At 42.8% G+C, this 20,292-nt stretch overlaps 1 protein-coding gene across 1 annotated transcript in view; it reads left to right on the top strand.

The window, feature by feature from the left end:
- Positions 1 to 18,706, top strand: part of LOC147880696 (RNA polymerase II degradation factor) — a 45,355-nt gene extending 26,649 nt beyond the window's left edge. The window contains exons 6-14 of the mRNA XM_087370714.1: positions 386 to 565; positions 2,305 to 2,613; positions 2,756 to 2,974; positions 3,069 to 3,569; positions 3,669 to 4,067; positions 4,167 to 4,265; positions 4,367 to 4,923; positions 5,039 to 5,142; positions 18,163 to 18,706. Coding sequence (XP_087226840.1) covers positions 386 to 565; positions 2,305 to 2,613; positions 2,756 to 2,974; positions 3,069 to 3,569; positions 3,669 to 4,067; positions 4,167 to 4,265; positions 4,367 to 4,923; positions 5,039 to 5,126 — 2,352 coding nt within the window. The 3' untranslated portion in view covers positions 5,127 to 5,142; positions 18,163 to 18,706. The remainder of the gene's footprint in view (positions 1 to 385; positions 566 to 2,304; positions 2,614 to 2,755; positions 2,975 to 3,068; positions 3,570 to 3,668; positions 4,068 to 4,166; positions 4,266 to 4,366; positions 4,924 to 5,038; positions 5,143 to 18,162) is intronic.
- Positions 18,707 to 20,292: the final 1,586 nt, after the last annotated feature.

Below are 20,292 nucleotides of genomic sequence, written 5' to 3'. Positions count from 1 at the left end.
CCTTCACTGTTCCTTTGGATACACCTCTTCACAACACTAGCATAATGTATCCAATAGAAAATCATTCATGGTTTAGATGTTTGAGGGAGGGTGGCTTTGATATCAAATTTGAACTTACAAAACATATATTTTGCTACAGTTGTTCCGTTATTAGCTTGCACACTTATTCTACATGCACACTTATTAGCAATGTTTCCTTTCGTTTTACATGATGAGTTTGGTCATGCTCTTAGTTTCCTCTAATTAACAGGCGCTGTTGAGACATGACAGTGCACCTTTTTGTATCCAGTATCTGCCAAGATTTAATTATTTTGGAGAGGACAGCCTCTGCTAAGTTTCAACATTGTACGTCTGTATCTGATAACTGTGCAGTCGGTTTCTACAGCGTCAAAGCACACAAGATGCTTTGATTTACAAGGACGAGCAATTGAGAGAGGCGCAAGCTTGGATACAACGTGCTCATGAACTTGATGCTTTTCATGCGAATGCAAACAGCTCTTTGCAAGCCGAACTTAGAGACCGTACTGATCAGATAAATCAGCTTTGGCTGGGTCATCAAAGGCAGGTAAGCTGTGGTATTTGTGACAATCTGACTTCAGCCTTTTGTTAGACCGCACCTCGATGTTAATGTCAATATCTTTACTAAGGTGAAGCCCTAATTATTTTCAATTGTGGAAAAGTCTATGTATGAATTGTAATTTGCAAAGTAAGGAATTTCAACGATTGTGCTCCTGGATCATGTTTAAATCTACATTGTTTTTGGTTCTTGTTGTTCCAGAAATGACAAAACGTTATTTTTCTGTGCTGCTCCTTTAATACAGTGTAACATTTATGGGAGATTTTCGAGGTAGATTCGACTTATAGATGTGATAGAAAAGACTAGATACTCTAGAGAGAGATGCTGGAGATAATTTCCCACAGGACCTTCTGCAAAGGCAAGTGAGGATAAATGTGTTTCAATGAGCAATTCCTAAATCAAATATGCGTAGGCTGAGTGCAAGCCCATTGCTTAGTGAGAACGACAGTGCAGACACATTGAAGCTCTGCCTAGCCTCTATAACCATATGCCCACTGCTGAAAAAGGATTCTGAGTAAGCTAGAAAAGGGATACGAGTGATACCAGTGATGGACATCAGGTTTTGAGTGCCACCCTCCTTAATCTAGTGAGGACAATTACCAGCTGAGCTCAGGTACCATGTAGCCAATCTTGGTGGTGTATTGATGAAACTATACGGTTTTGGCAATTGAGTCCACAGGTTGCCATCTGTACTCTGCAGGCCAATGGAGCAAGTGGAGTCCCTCAAAGCCCAGATCTTCTAGTTGGGGCCAAAATCTGGGAAACTTTGCTGGAGGACGGATCGATGATCCTTAACCTACCACAACAGCTAATAGACGCTGTTGCTCCATAAACTTATACATGCGCTGGAGTCTAAAATCAGTGGGGCAAGACTTAAAGGTAGCTGGATTAAGTCATGTACATCCCTTATTTCCATAACATCGTGAGTGATGGATGTTTGCACCATTGATCTCTGTCCTGTGGGATGGCTCTCTGAATGACAAGTGGAATTGCCAGCATTTTGGTGTCACCACAGTTGGTGTATCAGCCCAAACGTGGTATTTAGCCCTCATGATACCATCTGGACCATGCACTTGTACAAACAGCAAGTTGCCAGTTTTTTCAGCGCATAACGGCAGGCTAAGCCGACCTGGAAGTTGAGCAGCTTCTTACTATAGTTGCCCCGGGGGGGGGGGGGGTTTAGGTCTTTACTGTTCAGCATTAGTTGGAGTAGCGAGTAGGTGCCTGTGGAGCAACTCGCCACAGGTTCTACATAGCCATTTGGGGCAGCAGGGCAGGGTTATTTGATACGTTCGAACATCTCTGTTATAAGTACTAACTATTAAAAATGTGTGCGTGCGCGCAGTTCTTTCTACAAATTAAGTTTCACAATGTACATACATTGTACGTATATATCAATAAATTCAAGGATTGAAAACATCAAGATTTAAGTGACCAATGACAATAGTTACAAAGGTTTGAAGTTCAAAACAATAAGAAAAGAAACGTCATGTTGAAAAGATCTGTCACAGTTAATCCCCATCTGAAGCCCCAAGGGTCTATTCAAGGACAGTTGTAGTCAGCTGATTGGTCTCCTTTTGGTGGTAATTTTTTCTTTATTGGTAGGGAATGCAACTCCTGTTATGTGCCTATAGCTCAGTTTATAACATCGGAGGATAAGAACATGGTGTTTGATTAATATTATTTTGTCTTTTCTGCTATCTCTGACCTTCCCTTTGTGTGCCTAGCTGGCTGATGTTGAGAGATACCACACCCAAACAATCCAAAGATTACGACAGGAGGTGGCTGAAATTAGAGAGCAAAATCGTCTGTTAAAGAGTGCTTGCCCTCCTGACCAAAACGAATCCAAAGGTGAACAGTCTGCTCATTTGAGCAGCAAAGAAGGTGGACTGTTTAATGTAGCAGATCAATCTGCCACTAAATTACCAACATCAGGTCTTACTGCTGCAAACAATCCGGCTAATTCAAATGTGCTGCCCAATGGGACAGTCAGTGATTCTCAGACCATCTTGCTGCAACGTGAAGCATCTACAAAGGTTGTCTAAGATTTTTTGGTTCAAATCACATTTTGGTGTTTGATTTCAGACATAATTAAAGAATCTTTGATATCTGTTTGATTTTAGAAAAAGCGCATAATTACCTTAGTAACAAAATTTTCGAAATGGAACTGATTAGCAGGTAGAGCATGCAACAGGGTTGCCTTTGGCAGCCTCACCAATGTTGGGTGTGGCGCCGGCTCTTCCTGCTAGTCCAGTGCCTGTTTTCCCTGGGCAGCCACAAGGAATGGTGCCATCAATACCAGCATCTCCATTACATATTTCCCAGTCTGCTTTGAGCCAATTTTCAAACCCTGTTATGATGCAAACACAACAACCGCTGTCTTTAGTGCACCCCCAGGTTTGTGTCATATCAGCTTCTACTTATTATGACTAGGAGTGAGTATGACATGCTTAATGAGTGATAAGAGGTTTAATGAATGGTTTCCTGGCAGGCCATGCAACATAATGCCAAACAGAGCCAGCAACCTCAGTCCTCTCAAGTACAGCAATATCCTCATCAGCAGCATCTGCACACTTATAATCAGCTCCCAAATGCAAAGCATCCGAATCCGGTACAACCAAGGACTGCCGACCATCAGCAGCAGCAGCAGCAGCAACATGATCGGGATCAAGTAGGGCTAGATCAAGGTGTTCCGCTGCGAAACAACACTGTGCATCTCTCCCAGCCTCCTGAGGTGGCCTCACACCAACCAAACTTGCAACTATCAATGCATCAATTGCAGACAGGAGGACACATGCTGCACCATGAATCAAGCCAACTCCCTGAGCAACAGGTTGGAGGCCCATTGCAGGTGCAACATATTCATGAAGAAAAACATGGAGCTTATGGGCAAAGGCTGCCTCTCCAGGAATCACAGCAGCAGCAACTGCAACTGCAGCAAGATGTAGCCTCTCAACAACTTCATGAGCAGAATAAACAAGCAGAATGTCAGGTGTCACATTTTTTGAGGCATAATCTTAACTGTATTTTGTACTGTTATTGTGTCTCACCTTTGTGAGAGGTTTGACTGATTTATAAAGTCTTCTTGCAGTCAATTGAACAGGGCGTGAAACCTGAACAAGTCAAAACCCTCCAGCCATTAGGTCAGCAGTCAAAATTGCATCATGTGCAGCTTCTTCCAAAGAATTTAGACTTGAAATCACAACCAATGCACCATCAACTTGGTATATTTAGTCCGGAGGAGCAGCCCTTGACAGGGTCACGATCATCTGTATCTCATTTGATTGCCAATTCTGAAGTGAATAGCAAGCACGGACCAAATAATCAAAGCCTTCAAAATATCATGCTATCAACAGTGCAGCAGCCTCTGGTCTCGGAAGGTAATGGCAAGGCTGCTGAGCCTATGCTCCTGGATGAAAAGTCGCTTTTGGCATGCCTTGTCAGAGCCATTCCAACAGAAGCAAGTGCTTGTATAAAGATAAGCACAACGGTAAGTTGAGCGCGTGAATATTTTCAACCTATGGTTTTGTGTATTGTTTTGCTTCACAATGTAAAGTGCCATTTCCTTATTTTCTGTTCTTGGGGCCAGTTGCCAAATAGGCTTGGAAAAATGCTTGCTCCTTTGCATTGGCATGACTATAAGAAGCAGTATGGGCGGTTGGATGAGTTTGTCAGTTCTCATCCTGAGGTGAGGAGTGGAAGTTTTTGTTTTCCCTGCAACAGTTCTTAATTTGTATCTATAGCATTGAGGGTTTGTTGAAAGCACTACGTGATTTGCTGGTGTTTCAGCTATTCGTTATAGATGGAGACTTTATTCATCTACGGGAAGGTGCTCATGCTATCATTTCTGCCACAACTACTGTGGCAAAGGTTGCTGCGGCTGCAGCAGCGGCCTCTCCTATTGGAGCAAGCTGGTCACCAACTGTGGCAGTCACACCTGTTGCACAATCTCAATTGCAGAGATTACGAAAGGTTCTGGTTGCAGCCCCAATGAATGCGAAACAAGAACCTGCTTCTGCACAAACCACAAATCTCCAGCAAGGGATGCTTTCTCAGTTACAGACCAATGGAAGTGGTCTGTTGAATAAAGCTGTCATTGCTAGGAGTGTGAATGGGGGAAGCAACACAACGGACTCTCAACTGGGGTTTCTTTCTTTAAATGGTGTTACTAAGTCAGGTGGGCAGAGGATTAGGACAGTGTTGGGAGCCAGGTCTGATGGGTTGCTGTTTAATTCAAACCATTCCAATGGGGTGGAATTTGAGAAGGCCCCAACTAATACTTATGGAGGGGCTACAGCAGTCAATCAAAAAAATGGTAGCGTTTATGAGGGCAGACAGACAATGAGGTAAACTTATATCGTAGCATGGATGATATTTTTTTGAGAGAGGGGCAAGTTAGACTTTAAACTTCCCTGTTTATCCTGTGTTTGTGCTTTTCTCACATTGTAGTTGTTTTTACAGGACAACTGTCCTTGGAATTGAACCATTTGGGAAGCAAGATTTTACGGTGCCCCAAACCCAAGATAGCAGAATGTCTAGGCCCTCTTGAACCAATTTCCTCTAAGGTGCACATTTTGTTCCATTTCAGATTGGAAATCCATTTATTCCTTTGTGATGGTTTCGATCTGTATTTTTAAACTTGCGTTCTTTTATTTAGTTTCAAAGAAACAAGGTGAGCAGATTTTTATGGTAAACAGCAACAACCTGAGTATGCAATATTGAATATCATAAGAATGCCATTTTTTAATATAGCATATGGTGTGACTACTCCCCAACTCTATAGGTTTTGTCATCTTTTTAGAAGTAAGATTGCTTTAGTGCCCAATTTGGTAATTCAATCATCATACTTCTCTCAAATGGGTGCAATACATAAGTGGCTTGGTTCAATGTTGTAGTTAGTATAAATCTTTGGGATTTTACTTGTCATGTTTAGGTCAAAATCGAAACTGGGGAGCTTCAGAGCCTATCTTTCAAGTGTTGAGGCTCGTGCTATTTGTGGATGTACATTTGGTCCTAAGTAGAGTTTTGCATATATACCCCCCGGCCCTCCCTCCTCCTCGGCTTGTTTCCTTGTGTCTTTGTGTTTGCGTTGGTGTTTCTTTTGTTTTTATAAATAATATAATTCAGCTTTTGGGGCTTCTATTGATGAGAACATAAGTGTAGCTTATTCTTTGCTTTGTTCCACGTCTCTTCTAAACCCCCTTTGTACACATTTCGCCTACGTACATCTGACGATCCATCACACAATGTAGTGCAGCCATTCCATGTATCCTTCAAGGTCTTTAGTTGCACTTCTATGCATGCTCTTTTTCACCTTTTTTTTTGTTTTTGCAAAGAAATGAACCTTCTATTAATGCTTGAAAGACTTCATACCAAACAACAGCCCCAAGGGTGCTGAGTATGGAAAAACTTAAAAAAGGCTGAAAGAAGACAAAAAAAACAGCCTGTTCCAGAGAAACTCAGCTCATTGCCTAGGGGATTTCTGGTACAAGGGCTAACAGCGAGGTGGGGGGACTATACAACCAACGAATCCCTCGCGGAGTGAATATGTAAAAAACTCTTGCAGGCCAAGCCTTGCAGAAAGGAGCGCGCCTCGTGACAGTCGCCCTAGAGCTCGAGGTTTCATGCTTCCAGGTGGAGCGTAGGGTGTAGATGATATCCTACCAGATGGCAACTAAGGTAGTCGAGGGTGGAACCGGATGCTTGCCAATCACCCGACTACAGCGAGCAACCCAAATATTCCACGCCGTGATACTGGCTACTATCTCCCACACGCTATCCTTCAAAGGGGAATGGGGATTTGGGATATCAGGAGGGACCGCCTCATGGAGCTCTATCCTTTGAATGCTCTGACCTTGTATCTGGTAAGCTGGAGAGACCTCATCAATCTGGAACACGTGACCTCCCTCAATCAACTAGGCTACCATCCCCCATGTGTAGTCCCTTTAAAGGCTCTGCATGCGGGTCATGATCCTGAGGGCTCCCATCCAGATCCTTACTACGTTGCGACAACTTCAGAGGTAGTGAGGGATCGTCTTCAAAAATCCAACTAAACAGTAGTGGCACTATCCCTCCACTCGCATCTGCTCGAACCACGGGCCTATGGACAAGCCTCCATGGGCGGCCAACTAGAAGAAGTAGGAGATCCTCCTCGGCCATAAACTGGGCCAAAGACGCGTCCAAAACATAGAACAGACCTCTTAGGGCACCCTCTGGGCCACCCAATGCCTCTCTCTCGAGGGGGTGGAAGAGTCCATTTGAAGCCTCCTGCCAATTCGAGTGGTATAGGAAAAGAAAGGTACCTCGTCCGCCTGCTCGGCGAGGCCTGTCTTGGAAGGCAAAACCACTCTCCCGGATCCCACTGGACCTGTTTCGAAAGGCCTGGTTGGCAGGGTGATGCATAATGAATGCTTGCAGAGGTTGTTCGTGCTTTTGATTACCGTGGGCAGTTCAATGATGCTTCAATCCATTGTTTGGGTATTCGAGTGAGTTAGTGGACACTTGTGATTGTCTGGGGAGTGTGTGGCCTTGTTTGGGCTGCTAGTAAACGCTCTTTGGTTCTTATGCTGGTGTTAGTACTGATGTGGATGTCTGTTGTCACTGGGGTGTGAGAGCAGGGCCCAGCGGGGCTAATGTTTGAAATTTTGATGCCTACCGACAGTGGAAGATGCATTGAAATGCAAATGGGATTGAATTCATTGTGTATCCTATTGGCTGGCTTTGGCTAGTAACATGTTCCGTGTGGGAATATGCTTTTGGTTTCTCCAGGAGATGGGTCACATGCAGGCAGTGGTGTAGGCTCAAGGAAGCGGAAGGAGGTACAAACGTGGAGCAGAATGCTGAAAGCCGTCACATCAACAACTAACAAATGAAAGTACAAAGTACAAAATAAAGGGGAACGCTAGGACATTGTCCTAGTGGTACCACTAGTACTAGGTGTCATAAGACACTAAAAGTACTAGGTGACCTAAGTGCCAATAACTAAAGCTACATGGCACATACTAGGGCCCAGAGGGCATCAATACGACTGGGAGATGATGGCCTACAAACCCCCCTCCATGGTATGGGCTGAAGTATTCTGGAAACGTCTCAGAATACCTGGTATTTTTGGTCATGGTGGCACATGTTCATCCCAAGGGATATAGCCACCTTTGAATGTACAAGGTAGCCAGATCATGTAACAAAGGGAACCAAGTGTAAAGCCTGTCGAAAGACTTCAAACTTGGGATGAGGAAGTGCCTTTGTAAAGAGATCTGCTATGTTGTCCTCTGTGGGACGGTAGGACAACTCTATGTCTCCTGTTGACAACTGCTCTTGAACATAATGATAGTGAACCTCAATGTGCTTGGTACGCGCATGAAACACTGGATTACGCGCAATAGCCAAAGCACTCTAGCTGTGAGTGTAGACCGTAGTGGAGGATGTCTGGCGGATACTTAGATCTACAAGTAACTATCGAAGCTAGACACACTCTACTGTAGCAGTGAAGGCTGCCCTGTATTCAGGCTCACAGTTGGATGTGGCAACTGTTGGTTGCTTCTTGCTCAGCCAAGAGATACATGAACTGCCAAGCAAAAAATAGTTGTTGCTATGTGACAGTCTGGTGTTGGAACAACCTGCCAAGTCACTATCCGTGTAAGCATGCATGGTAAATGAACCCTGATCACCATAGAAGAGGGCTAAATCCTGAGTGCCTCTGAGATATCTGAAGATTCTCTACACTGCCTGCCAATGCTGTGAACTGGGCATGTGCATGAACGTGTTGAGCTGGGATACTGCATACTGTAAGTCAATTCTGGTGTGGCACAAGTAAATGAGACATCCAACAGCTTGTTGGTAAAGAGTGATATTACATGGTGGGCTTCCATCATGAGCTGAAAATTTGAAGCCAGGGTCCACAGGAGTAGAGATTGGCTTGCGATCTTCAAACTGAAAACGATGAAGGAGCTGTCCAATATACTTGGACTGTGTCATCATAATACCCTTCTCAACATGAGCAAACTGAATGCCCAAATAATAGTGCAACTGTCCCATGTCTGACATTTCAAAAGCTTGCTGCAAATCAGCCTTGAAAGCTGCAATATGCTGCGTATCAGGGCCCGTGATCAGCATGTCATCCTCATATAAAATCAGCACTAAAAAATCAGATCCACTCCCACGGACATAAAGATGGGCTCTGTTGGGCTATTGTGAAAACCAAGGGACAGTAAGTGTGCATGAATTTTAGCATACCATGCCCTCGGTGCCTGCTTCAAACCATAACGGGCTTTTCTCAGCCGGCATACCTTGTTTTCAGAGCAGCCAACAACCTCAAAGCCAGGAGGTTGTGTCACATAAACTTCTTCTGGCAGATCCCCATGAAGAAAGGCAGTCTTGATGTGAAGCTGGTGCACTTAACAATGGTGATGGGCTGCAATGGCAATGACACATCTGATAGTAGTAATCCTGGAAGTGGGAGCAAAGGTCTCCTCAAAGTCAATGCCTTGTTGTTGGGCATACCCTTTTGCAACAAGACGGGCTTTGTGTCGATCTATGCTGCCATCAGATTTCCTTTTTAATTTGTAGACCCATTGGGTACCAATGACATGCTTGCCAGGAGGTAGATCTACTAATTCCCATGTGTCATTTTTGGCAATAGATTGTAGCTCAGCTCTCATTGCATCCATCCACTCTTTGCTGTCAAAAGCATCTTTATGGTGCAAAGGCTCTTCATTGCAAGCTGTAGCAAGGAGTGCAAACTCAAGAAAGTGACCATGCATCTGTCTATTCCCTGATCTTGTCCCCTGTAGGAGGCTCATGTTGCTGGTCAAAGTCCCCCCCCTGAGGGAAGAAGAGGTAACCAAGAGTCAAAGGCATCAAACATGTTAACTTCTGGCTTAGCTTTGCAGTCCACAAGAGGAGAAGCTGAATGTTCAGCAAAGATTACATCTCTACTGACAATAATCTTCCCAGTATTTGGTTGGTACAACTGATACCCTCTGCTCTCCTGGCTGTAACCAATAAATATGCATTTGATTGCCTTATGATCAAGCTTATGTCTCAGCTGAGATGGTACATGGACATATGCAAGAGACCCAAAAACTCTCATGTGTGAACGTGAAGGCTTCTTGCCTTTCTATGCTTCATAAGGTGTAACAGTCCTCAATGCCCTTGTAGGTGATCTATTCAGCACATAGTTAGCACACATCATTGCATCAAGCCAAAATTTATTGGGCAAGGACTTGGCCTTAAGCATGCATCTGGCCATCTCCATAGTGGACCTATTCTTTCTTTCAGGAACAGGATTATGCTGAGGAATGTAAGGAGTAGTGCATGAGTGAACAATGCCCCGTGAAGACAAAAATGCATCAAACTCCTTTGACATATACTCTCCCCCCCTATCTGTGTAGAGGGTGACAAGCTTGCATCCTGATTCATTCTCAACCATATTCAGCCACCTCTGAAAGCATGAGAACTCTTCAGATTTGGTTTTTAAAGCATATACCCAGCAATATCTTGTGAAGTCATCAATTAGAGTCATGAAATATTTGTACCCACCAATGGCATTTGTCCTCATTGGGCCACAAACATCACTGTGTACTAGCTGCAATTTCTTTTGTGAGAATTTTGGACAATCTTTTTGAAAAGGAAGCCGATGCATCTTACCCAAAAGACAACCCTCACACACATGTTTGGAAACTGTGTGAGTTTGAGGTACATCATTTGCCATGCCCTGTGAATGTAACTTGGCAAGAGCTCTATAATTTAGATGACCAATTCTCTCATGCCAAAGATGAGTTTCAGCAAGCTGTGAATCTGAAATAGCGAATGCTTCAATAGAAAGTGCAGCTAAGAGATAATCAAGGTGATAAAGCCCCTTTTTCAAAGTGCCAGTGAGAACTATGGCATTGTCATCACGAAGATCATATACTAGGCATCTGTATCCATCAAAAATCACTCTGAAACCTGAAGTGGCAATTGCTGAAATTGAAATCAAGTTGACTTCAATTCTAGGCACATAAAGAACATTTGTCAAAGTGACAGGATGGCTTGAAATGGATGTTAGCTGAACATCTCCAATTCCTTTTACAGCATAGGAAGCATTATTAGCACATGTGACAGTCCCCCCTCGAGGTGCATTAGCCAAGGAATGAAACAATTGTCTGCAAGAGGTTACATGCTTGGAAGCACCACTATCAAAATACCAAGAGTGAGCATCATTAGTAGAAAAGAATGCATCAACTTTGGAGGGATCAAAAGAGCAATGGACAGCCCATGCCCAATCATCTTGGAGACCATGTGCATGTGAGGCATCTGTTGGCTCATGGGATTTAATTGCATGTGAGGCATTTACTGTCAATCCTGCTTTCTTTTTCTCCGAAGCAATGCGCTTCCTGCATTCTGAAATTTCATGCCCTGGCTTGCGACAATAGTTGCATCTTTTCTTCTTTTACTTATCTGATGTATTTTGAGATACATTGGAGGAATTGCTATTGTTAGGCGCATATTTAGGCTTGCCCATAGGCTTGGAAGCCTTGCCTTTTCCTTTCTGCTGTGAAGCAAATGCATGATCAGGATTAGTAGCTTGCCTATTAGCACGACTTTGCTCTTCTTGCAAAAGCAAAGTGACTAATTGATCAAATGAGTAGTGATCAGGATTTCCATTGGCTACAAGTCTAAGGGTTGTAGCAAACCCTTGATATGTGTCTGACAGTCCATTCAATGTAGTGCTAACAAGCTGAGAATTAGGCACCACTTCATCAATATTTGCAAGTTGCTCCATGAGGTCCTTGACCTTTGTTAAATATGTATCCATTGAGCCACTTTCCTGCATGCTGAGTTCCTACAATTGTCTTCTCAAATATGCAACCCGTGTCTCATTGCGAACGTGATAAAGAGAAGCTAGCTTATCCCAAGCATCCTTTACTGTCCTGCATGACCGGATGTGTGAAATAATGATTCTCTTGCATTTGCATCTCTGGAGTCCCATCTGATCTGATCCTGAGTAGTAGTAGTGACAGGAGTACTACAGAAAGAAGACTCAGGAAGATTCCCCCCTAGAGGAGTGCCAGCAGTAGGGGCAGCCACTTGAGCCTTGGCTGGCCTCAAATCAATACCTGAAACAATATTCCAAAAGTTTCTTGCAACTAGGATATGCTTCATAAGGTAGGACCACATAGGATAGTTGGTGCCATCCAACTTATCATCTTCACGGAGAATTGCAAACAAATCATTGTTGTTTGCTAGCCATTGTAAAAAGCACAAGTAGAAGTGCACTGGTCAAGTGATGCAGAAATAGTCTCAAGGCTTTCAATTGCAAATGTGACCAAATGAGATCACTGCAAATACAAGCTAAGGGCAAAATGGTAAAAAAGAGGGCAAATGTTGAAAAGCCCCAAATTAAGCTGCAACTTTGCAAATGTGACCAAATGTCCTGCAATTTCTTGTCAATTTCACTAAAAACTGCTAATTTTATATCAAAGCATGTAAATGTCACTGCTATTTGAACAAATGTGGCAAAATAACAATTAAATCTGAGAATATCCTGCAATTTGACTGCAATGTCTTGCAAAAACGCCAAAATAGACCAATTTGACTGCTAGAGATAGCAAATGTCAGATTCTCTCACTCAAATTGAGAGAAAAAGTACCTGCGAATCTGCCAAAGGCCTTGTCCTTTGCAAAATTGAAGCTCAATGTAAAAAGCCCCAATTTCTAAAGGGCAAATTGCAGCAAAAGAAGCCAAATTAAGGAAAAGGCTCAAAAAATTACTGCAAATTGACAATCTGACGTCAAAGCACTCAAAAGCCCCAATTTTATCGATGAAATTGAGCCAACAAATGGCAAATACTGCAAAAGCCCAAAAAATGTGAGCGAAGGAGCAAATGTCATTGCAAAACCTGCAAATGTGACACAAGCCCCAAATTTCAATTGTCCTTGACAATATAATTGCAAACCTGCAAATTTGAGCCAATGGGGTGCAAAGGTGAACGAAGAATTTTGCAAGTTGTACGGCGCCACGCAAGCTGTGTGGATGAACGCCCAAATCTGACGCAAGTTGAACGAAAACTGGCGCATGCTTGTAAGGAAGATTAGCGCAAGGATGTACGGAAGATTGGTGCAGCGCTGTATGGAAGATCTGTAGGAATCGTACAAACGTTCTCACAATTGGCGATGCAAAACGTAATGACGTACGACGCCTCCATGGAACTGTGCAAGGGTGGGCAAGCAGAGGAGGGAAAGAAGCAGCAGGAGCAAGAAGCTGCTCTGATATCACTGTAGGCTCAAGGAAGCGGAAGGAGGTACAAACGTGGAATGCTGAAAGCCGTCACATCAACAACTAACAAATGAAAGTACAAAGTACAAAATAAAGGGGAACCCTAGGATACTGTCCTAGTGGTACCACTAGTACTAGGTGTCATAAGACACTTAAAGTACTAGGTGACCTAAGTGCCAATAACTAAAGCTACATGGCGCAAACTAGGGCCCAGAGGGCATCAATATGACCGGGAGATGATGGCCTACAAGTGGTTGCTAGGAAAACAACACATCTTTGGTACAGCCTCATTGCTTAGTAGGCAGGGGTAGGGAATCCATGCTTGGAATGGGAAGTATCCTTGGAACCCCGAGAGGGATGGTACATGTGTGGCTGCCATAGTGTTTGCTGTGTTGTGATGCTAGTTCTCTTATGGGAATCAAGTCGATGTATCATAATATGTGCGACCCATAGGGTGAGAGGCTATTGGTCATGGCCGGACTGGACAGTGGAGAAGGCTCCTGTATGCTTTCTCTCTGCTTTGAGCAGATGGATGACTAATTGGGCACTAGTGACAGTTGTGGGGAATTGAGTGGCGAGTGGGCTGCTAGTAACAGTTCTAGGCTGTGTGCAAGCTTCTTGGACTAGGGATGGAGACCTACTACTAGGAGTGGTGAGAGCGGTGAATAGTAAGGGCTATGCAAGGTATGTGGATGCCCATGGGGATGTGGAATGCCCCAGTTGTAAGAAGGAATGTATCCTTTATGTAGCCTGTATTTGAGGGCCTCTCGCTTCATTAAAGAAATACCGAAAGGGGCGCCAAGGTTTGGGGCCAATCTGTGTCTTTGTCTTGGTGCATGGGCACTCTAGCTCCCAATTTGTTGGTTATACTTTTGCTGAATTGTTATAACAGTGTGTGATTGGTTACTTGTTAGTTTTATTGCCCTTGAATTTATTGAAGGCTGGTTTCAGGTATAGAGACCCGATCTTGATAATACAAAAGGTCGTCGGCATAAGAATAGGATGAGAGATCTTTTGTTCTGAAGTAGAAGGTTGATCTTTGGAAAGAACTTGTACTGCTGTGCCGAAGTCTTTATTTTGGAAATACTTCCCTTTGAAATAAGTCAGAATATTCACAGAGATTGTAGAGATCACCATAGCAGAAGCTAGAGGTAACATGCTAAGAGCGTCAACAACTACATTGCGTAGTCCTGGAATGTACTCAATGATCATATGGAAGTTGGCTAGAAACTCAACCCAGCGTGCTTGACGAGCATTCATAAAGATATACTTCAGAGAGTGATGATTTGTCTTTACAACTAAGTCGGCTCCCATGAGAGAATATTTCCATGAGCTGTAAGCATGAACAATAGTAAGAAACTCCTTACGTAAACGGGTATTTGGTTCGGGTATGAGAATGTTTATGGTTGTCAAAAGCAATAACTCTGCCTTCTTGCATCAAGACTGCTCCTGTAGCGATGTTGGAAGCGTCAGTCACGACCTCAAACGGAAGGTTTGGGTCAGCAATAGCCATAACAGGTGTAGTAGTGAGTGCTTCCTTGAGCTGTTGGAAACTATACTTTGTTTCAGGAAGCCACTGAAATATTGCCGTGCTTTCGGACATCGGAGCTGCAATCTCGGAAAAGTGATAGACTTTTGTATGGTAGAAGTTTGTCAAACTGAGAAGGGGGCAGACATCATGAATGTTCTTTGGAGTGTGCTAGTTTTGGATTACGTTGATCTTCTTGGGATCCACAGAGATGCCGTGGGCTGAAATGACATGTCCCAAATATTCGAGTTGGGTTTCGAAGAACTCAGAATTGGTGGGGAGAACTTTGAAAACTGGTGAAGATGTTGTTTGTGCTCATTTAAGGACCTGTTGAAGACGAGGATGTCATGTAAACAAACCATGACAAAATTTTCTAAGAAAGGCTTGAAGATATCTTTATTAATGTCATGAATGTGGCCGGGGCATTGTTTAACCCAAAAGGCATGACCAAATATTCATAGTATCCATACTTCGTTCGAAAAGCTGTCTTGTACTCATTGCCTTCTCGTATGCTGATTCGATGATAACCGAGCGAAGATCAATCTTTGAAAAGTGCGTTGCGTGAGAAGTTGAGTGAAGAGGTCATCAATGCAAGGCAATGGGTACTTGTCTTTAATGGTGAGCTTGTTAAGGGCTTGATAGTTGATGCAAAGGCGCATAGACTTATAATTCTTTTTCATAACTAGTACAGGAATCCGAAAACGCTACGACTAGGCCGGATGTGACCTTTGTCAAGTAGTTTGGTCACCTGTCTTTGGATTTCTTCGTTTTGTGTGTAAGAAACCCGATAAGGAGGTTTCAATGTTAAAATCAGGTCGATTGGATGATCCATTGGTCGTCGATGTAGTAATTGCTTTGGCAATTGTCCAAGTAACGCTGGAAAAAAGGTTGGTCGAGGTACTTAGGAGGATCCTTTTTGGGTGTCTCCAAAGTGCGGTTTCAACTTGTCATTTACGAACCAACTTCTTAACTTGTAAGGCAGAGGCAACTGGTGTTGAAGGAGCATCCCTAGAACGAGTTAACTTGATAAATTTTCCCTGGTGGACAAACTAGATGTATGGCTACGAAAACTGATTGATGATGGATGGTAGTTGTAAGTCACTGTTGTCCAAGGATGACATCGTATCGGGAAAGGAGCATGATGTCAAAATTCAACTTGTTAGTCTGAAGATGCTACTCCCGCACAAGATAAGAAAGGCAAAGATTTTCGAGTGGAGAATAGAGCCTTGCCAGCAACCCCGAACCTTCCCTGGCCACTCTAAGTACTTTGCGTCCGAGGATCGATTCGTGGAACATCGGTCGTTATCCTGATTGACAGTGGCTGTTCTCATAAGTTCCTAGCTAATTCTATGGTCGAAAACCTTCGGGTGACCACTTGTTCTACTTCCTAGGACTAGCAGATTGAACTTGCTAATGGAACCACCTTCTTGTGCAACACGAGTGTTAAAAACCTATCCTTTCGCATCCAACATTATAAAGGGAAGTGCTAGGTTCCATATTTGAATTTTGCTTGGGTCTTTTTGGACAATCGAACCATCTATGGTTGCCAAAGCAGATGGTACAAAGTCCTTTTATGCTGGAGCCGTTCTTCTTGCCCGAGGTCGCACCTTTATGTTGGGAGCCAGCATAAGATTTCTGGGATTTTTTGGGATCGTGAGACTATCGAGAACCTTGATTACCGGATTGTTTTTTTGAACCTAGAGTTATCTTGAGGGCAAGAACTCTTGGCTGATATAGAGTTCTGTGATTTGTTAGAACCCTACTTCTGATATTACAAAGGGTTCTACGTATTTGTTTCTAATGTGCTCTACGTAAGCAATAGCGTTAGCAGTGGTGGTGATGTTTGCTTTGAGGACATCAATGCGTAATGAGGGATTGAGGCTTGAGATGAAAGCATGGAGGCAATCATCATTAGTCAAACCGTCGATCTCCATCACTAATGTGGTGAACTGGGAGAACTAGGAAGACAAGGAGCAAGTTTGCTCCAATTGTTGAAGTTTTTAGCGTGCTTGGCAATCTGCCTTGGTAGGTATGAACTGCTTACGGAGCACGTGTTCAAAATGTTCCAGGCTAACACAATTATGCCGTTGTTTAAGCGTTGTTGCCACCAAAGAAATGCTGTATCCTTGAGGAGGGAGGCTGCAAATGCAATCTTCTTTCCTTAATACTTGTGCGTTTTGGCAAGCTACTGGTCAATCGTTCGGCGATTTTGTTGACAACTAAACAGCAGAATCGGCGATTAAACAGGAGAATCAGTGAACTGTCGCAGTTGAACTATAGTCTGCAAGCACACCACTCTAGCACATTGAACACATGATAGCAATACCTTGATCCCAACAGTCTAGTATTCCTCTACATGTGTGTGTGTGTATTCCTCTACATGTGTGTGTGAGAGAGAGAGAGAGAGAGAGAGAGAGAGAGTTTTTCCTCCTATCTGCCAGTTTTCACCTCATGGTCATGAGAGTTGTTTTGTAGTTTGCATATCATCTCTCTCTTGAAGAGAATGAAATATCTTTGTTAGGAAGTTATGACACATCTGTTCCCCATAGATTATCCTCTCGAATGTCGATGTACCAATCCTTCTTTAGATGCTTCCATTGCTCTATGAAAGAGTTTAGTTGTCTTTTTTTGCAATTGCGACACGTGAAGAAATGAGTTCTTGTTGGGCTTCTCCTCCTAATGTTAGGGTGCTCGTCTTCTTTAGTAGAATGGGATAGGGAGGCTAAACTCTAGTTGTAGCTCTTTCATTATAGATCTGGTTCCCACCCTCTCCACTCGCTTCCATCTTCACTCGCTTTGATTTATAGGATTGGCCAGATCTCAGTAATCTACTACCCACGACGTGCTGGATCCCAAGCCTAGCATGCATTAATGGATTGTATTTGGGTTTTCTTATCTCCCAACACTAGGTCTTTAATTTTTCTGTGAGGGTGTTCTTTAATTTTTCTGTGAGAGTGTGAATTGTGAAGTAAATAAATGCAGAGAAAAGCCTCTTGGTATATCCATTTATGGGTTTCCAATCCTCTTAGCAAAAGCCTAACCATGCGGCTTTGTAGTTGCTAGAGTAGCAAGTCCATGCCATACGTGATAGAGGTTATAAATTTTCAACTTTACGAGTGGCTATCATAAGGTTAAAATTGCACTACTTTCCCCCTTTAGAGGATGCGTTCGGGCATGTTCCTGGATGCATCTAGATGTATATACGATGCCCAGGTGCATTGTCCCTTTGTATCTTTAAATCTTTTTGCTGACACAGAGTGTCGCTCCCTTGTCATGGCGTTACTTTGTGCACTGTATAAGACATGGCAGGCTTGTAAGTAATCAGGTAAATTAGGCTGCCCACAATCTACCTCCACAAGGCTGCATGCACATAAGCTGATCCATCATAAGTTGTGAACTTAGAACTCCATACGTGTATTGAGAGCTTTACAGCCCTGCATATCAGCTTCTTCAAGATGAATTTTGAGTATTGAGTTTGGGAGAGAGTCACCTCCGGAACCTTGAGCTGTCATACCTCACACAATATTGCGTTAGTCTTAGATCCACCATCTCAAAAGACTTTGTTCACAATCTTTACTATTGCCTCCGAAGTCAGTGCATCATCACTGCCTGTATTACGGGTATTTTCATTGCTACGATAAACATGTCTGCTTTATGTGCATATAATGCTGTAATGTTCAAGGAAATTGTGTTCAATTTTGTTCCTTACAAAATTGAAGATGAGCTAGTATAGTTTCTCTGGTTTTAAGTTATTGGTTGTCTTTCCGGTCTCATGATTATGTCTGTTGCTGACTGTTCTCAGGTGCCGTCCTACATAAGCAACTGCCATACAAAATCGTGCCCTGTTGTTTGAGCTGCGGTGTGGTAGTTGTGTTAAATGTTCAATGATGGCAACACATTTACTTTAGGAAGAGGTGGGATAATCTGACCATGCACAAAACCTTTTCCTTTGAAAGAATTCTTTCTTTCAATCTTTCTGTTTTCCTTACTTCAACGTGTTCCTTTCATTTGCCTCTTGAAATACTTGAGGTGCTTTATCAAGAGATTACATTGACTTGTAAGGTATGTGCTGCACTGAAGGATTGAAGATATATTTCCCACTACAGTCATTAATGTGATAAAAAATCACATCCTCTTGGAGGATTTGTTTACGGCTGTTTGGAATGCCTTCTTTTAAAGGCAGCTATTGATTTAATCTGATTGCCCAAAAAATGTTATCAAGATTGGCCTCGCGAAAGCCTTGCCAGTTCTTAATTCAAATGTCATTCTCGTTGAACTGCTAAAAAAGTGCTCCCTTTTTGATGACATGCTTCCCATTTGTTAAACTTCTTTGATCTTGCTCATTTTCCATAAAAGATCGGGATATTTGCAGTTAGTTTTCACATCTACTAATTAGAGCTGGTATTCTTCTGTAATTTTGGGTGAAAATTTCCATGTGCTTTCTTGCTTCTGCTAGACGGCCCTTTAATATGGTTGAAAGGGGATTAATGTCGAAATAGTCTCTAACTAATGGGAGTGCGCCTTGATTATATGATTTCTAGGGCTTGCTTTACAAGGATTCTTTTATTAAACTCTATCCCTTTTTTGGGCTCAGTGTGGTAGAATACTTCATGATAGACAGCTGCTACTTCATAACAATGAATGTTTGGGCTAATGATGAAAGGTTTCATCATCACGTGTGGATGCTCAAATGTGTTTTTATGCATGCATTTTTGGGTACGGACTTGAGCTTGGGCTTAGGCTTGCAAATGAACATGTGTGTGTGTGCATATGCTTACGCTTTGCATGCTGGGTTTCCAAGACCTTGTATGGCAATCCATTCGTTATTCGTAAGTTATGGAGATTTTTTAGGTCAAGGTGTCGTTAATGTTTGAAAATTTGAAGCTCCTAAGCGATAGATGATTTGTAGAGGGACGGAGAGGAGTTTTACATTGAATTATGTTGACCATGTAAATAATGCACAAAATCATGTTCAATGTCATAAGCTTCATCCTTTCCCCTTTGAATGCACGTGGGTGCAAGAATTTGCTTAATGAAATGTGTCTTGGTGGTACAACCAATTGTCGTGTTTGGGGGTTCCAAGATGATCATACAAGAAGTTGGTAGGTGCGCTTGCTAATTTTGTTTTCTACGCGGTGTCGGGGCTTCCCATACTTTTTGTTGAGAAATCGGGTGAGATGCTTGGAATAGTCGTGATGAGCATCAAATTTCTTGGAAAGGATTTTGGAAAAAATGATCAAAGGTGGCTATTGTTATAAGACGATAGGTCTTCGGCCAATTAGGAATGAATTGCTGTACCTAAAGAATTGGTCCCCTACCCCCTCCCCCAATGAGCACATGCCAGGTTTGCTTCGCTAACTTAGCTAGTGTTTGGTGTTGGTACCAAGGAATTGTTTGGGTGGAATCCCCAATTTTTCATCGGCTTGTGCAATGAAGTAAAGAACTATTTTAAGGTCATGGAAGGCAAGAAGGAAAATTGTCTAATCCCCATGTTTTGTGTGCTCAAAGAATAAGGAAAGGAATTGGCAAATAGGTATGAAAGTGGCAAATTTCAATTTGTTGTAAACAAGGATTCACCAAATCGCTACTTCTAATGGAAGAGGCTGTATTGTGAACTAGGTATGCACAAGGCAACTTCGAAGAGAATTCAGGGCATTGTATGGTGAACTACATGCATTTAAAGAAAGAGGGGTGTTGGTTGAAGGCAAGAATTGCATATATGTAATCAAACTCTTTGGATGGTCCCACCTTTCATACAATCATGGACCCAATCACAAGTTTACGCAATCCGATGGCACTAACGCACATATCGCTAGTAGTGCCAACACTATTGGCAATACTAACTAAGCCACTTGGTTACTACCATTGACTATGGTCCATGGTTACTATCGGTACTTTTACATTTGCTGTCAGTAATATGAAAGCTTCATGT

The sequence above is a fragment of the Dipteris shenzhenensis genome, chromosome 32, assembly GCF_047967505.1.
Source record: "Dipteris shenzhenensis isolate YYH24624 ecotype China chromosome 32, Dip_SZ_1.0, whole genome shotgun sequence".
Taxonomy (NCBI): Eukaryota; Viridiplantae; Streptophyta; class Polypodiopsida; order Gleicheniales; family Dipteridaceae; genus Dipteris; species Dipteris shenzhenensis.
This window is presented reverse-complemented; position numbering and strand designations above follow the sequence as displayed.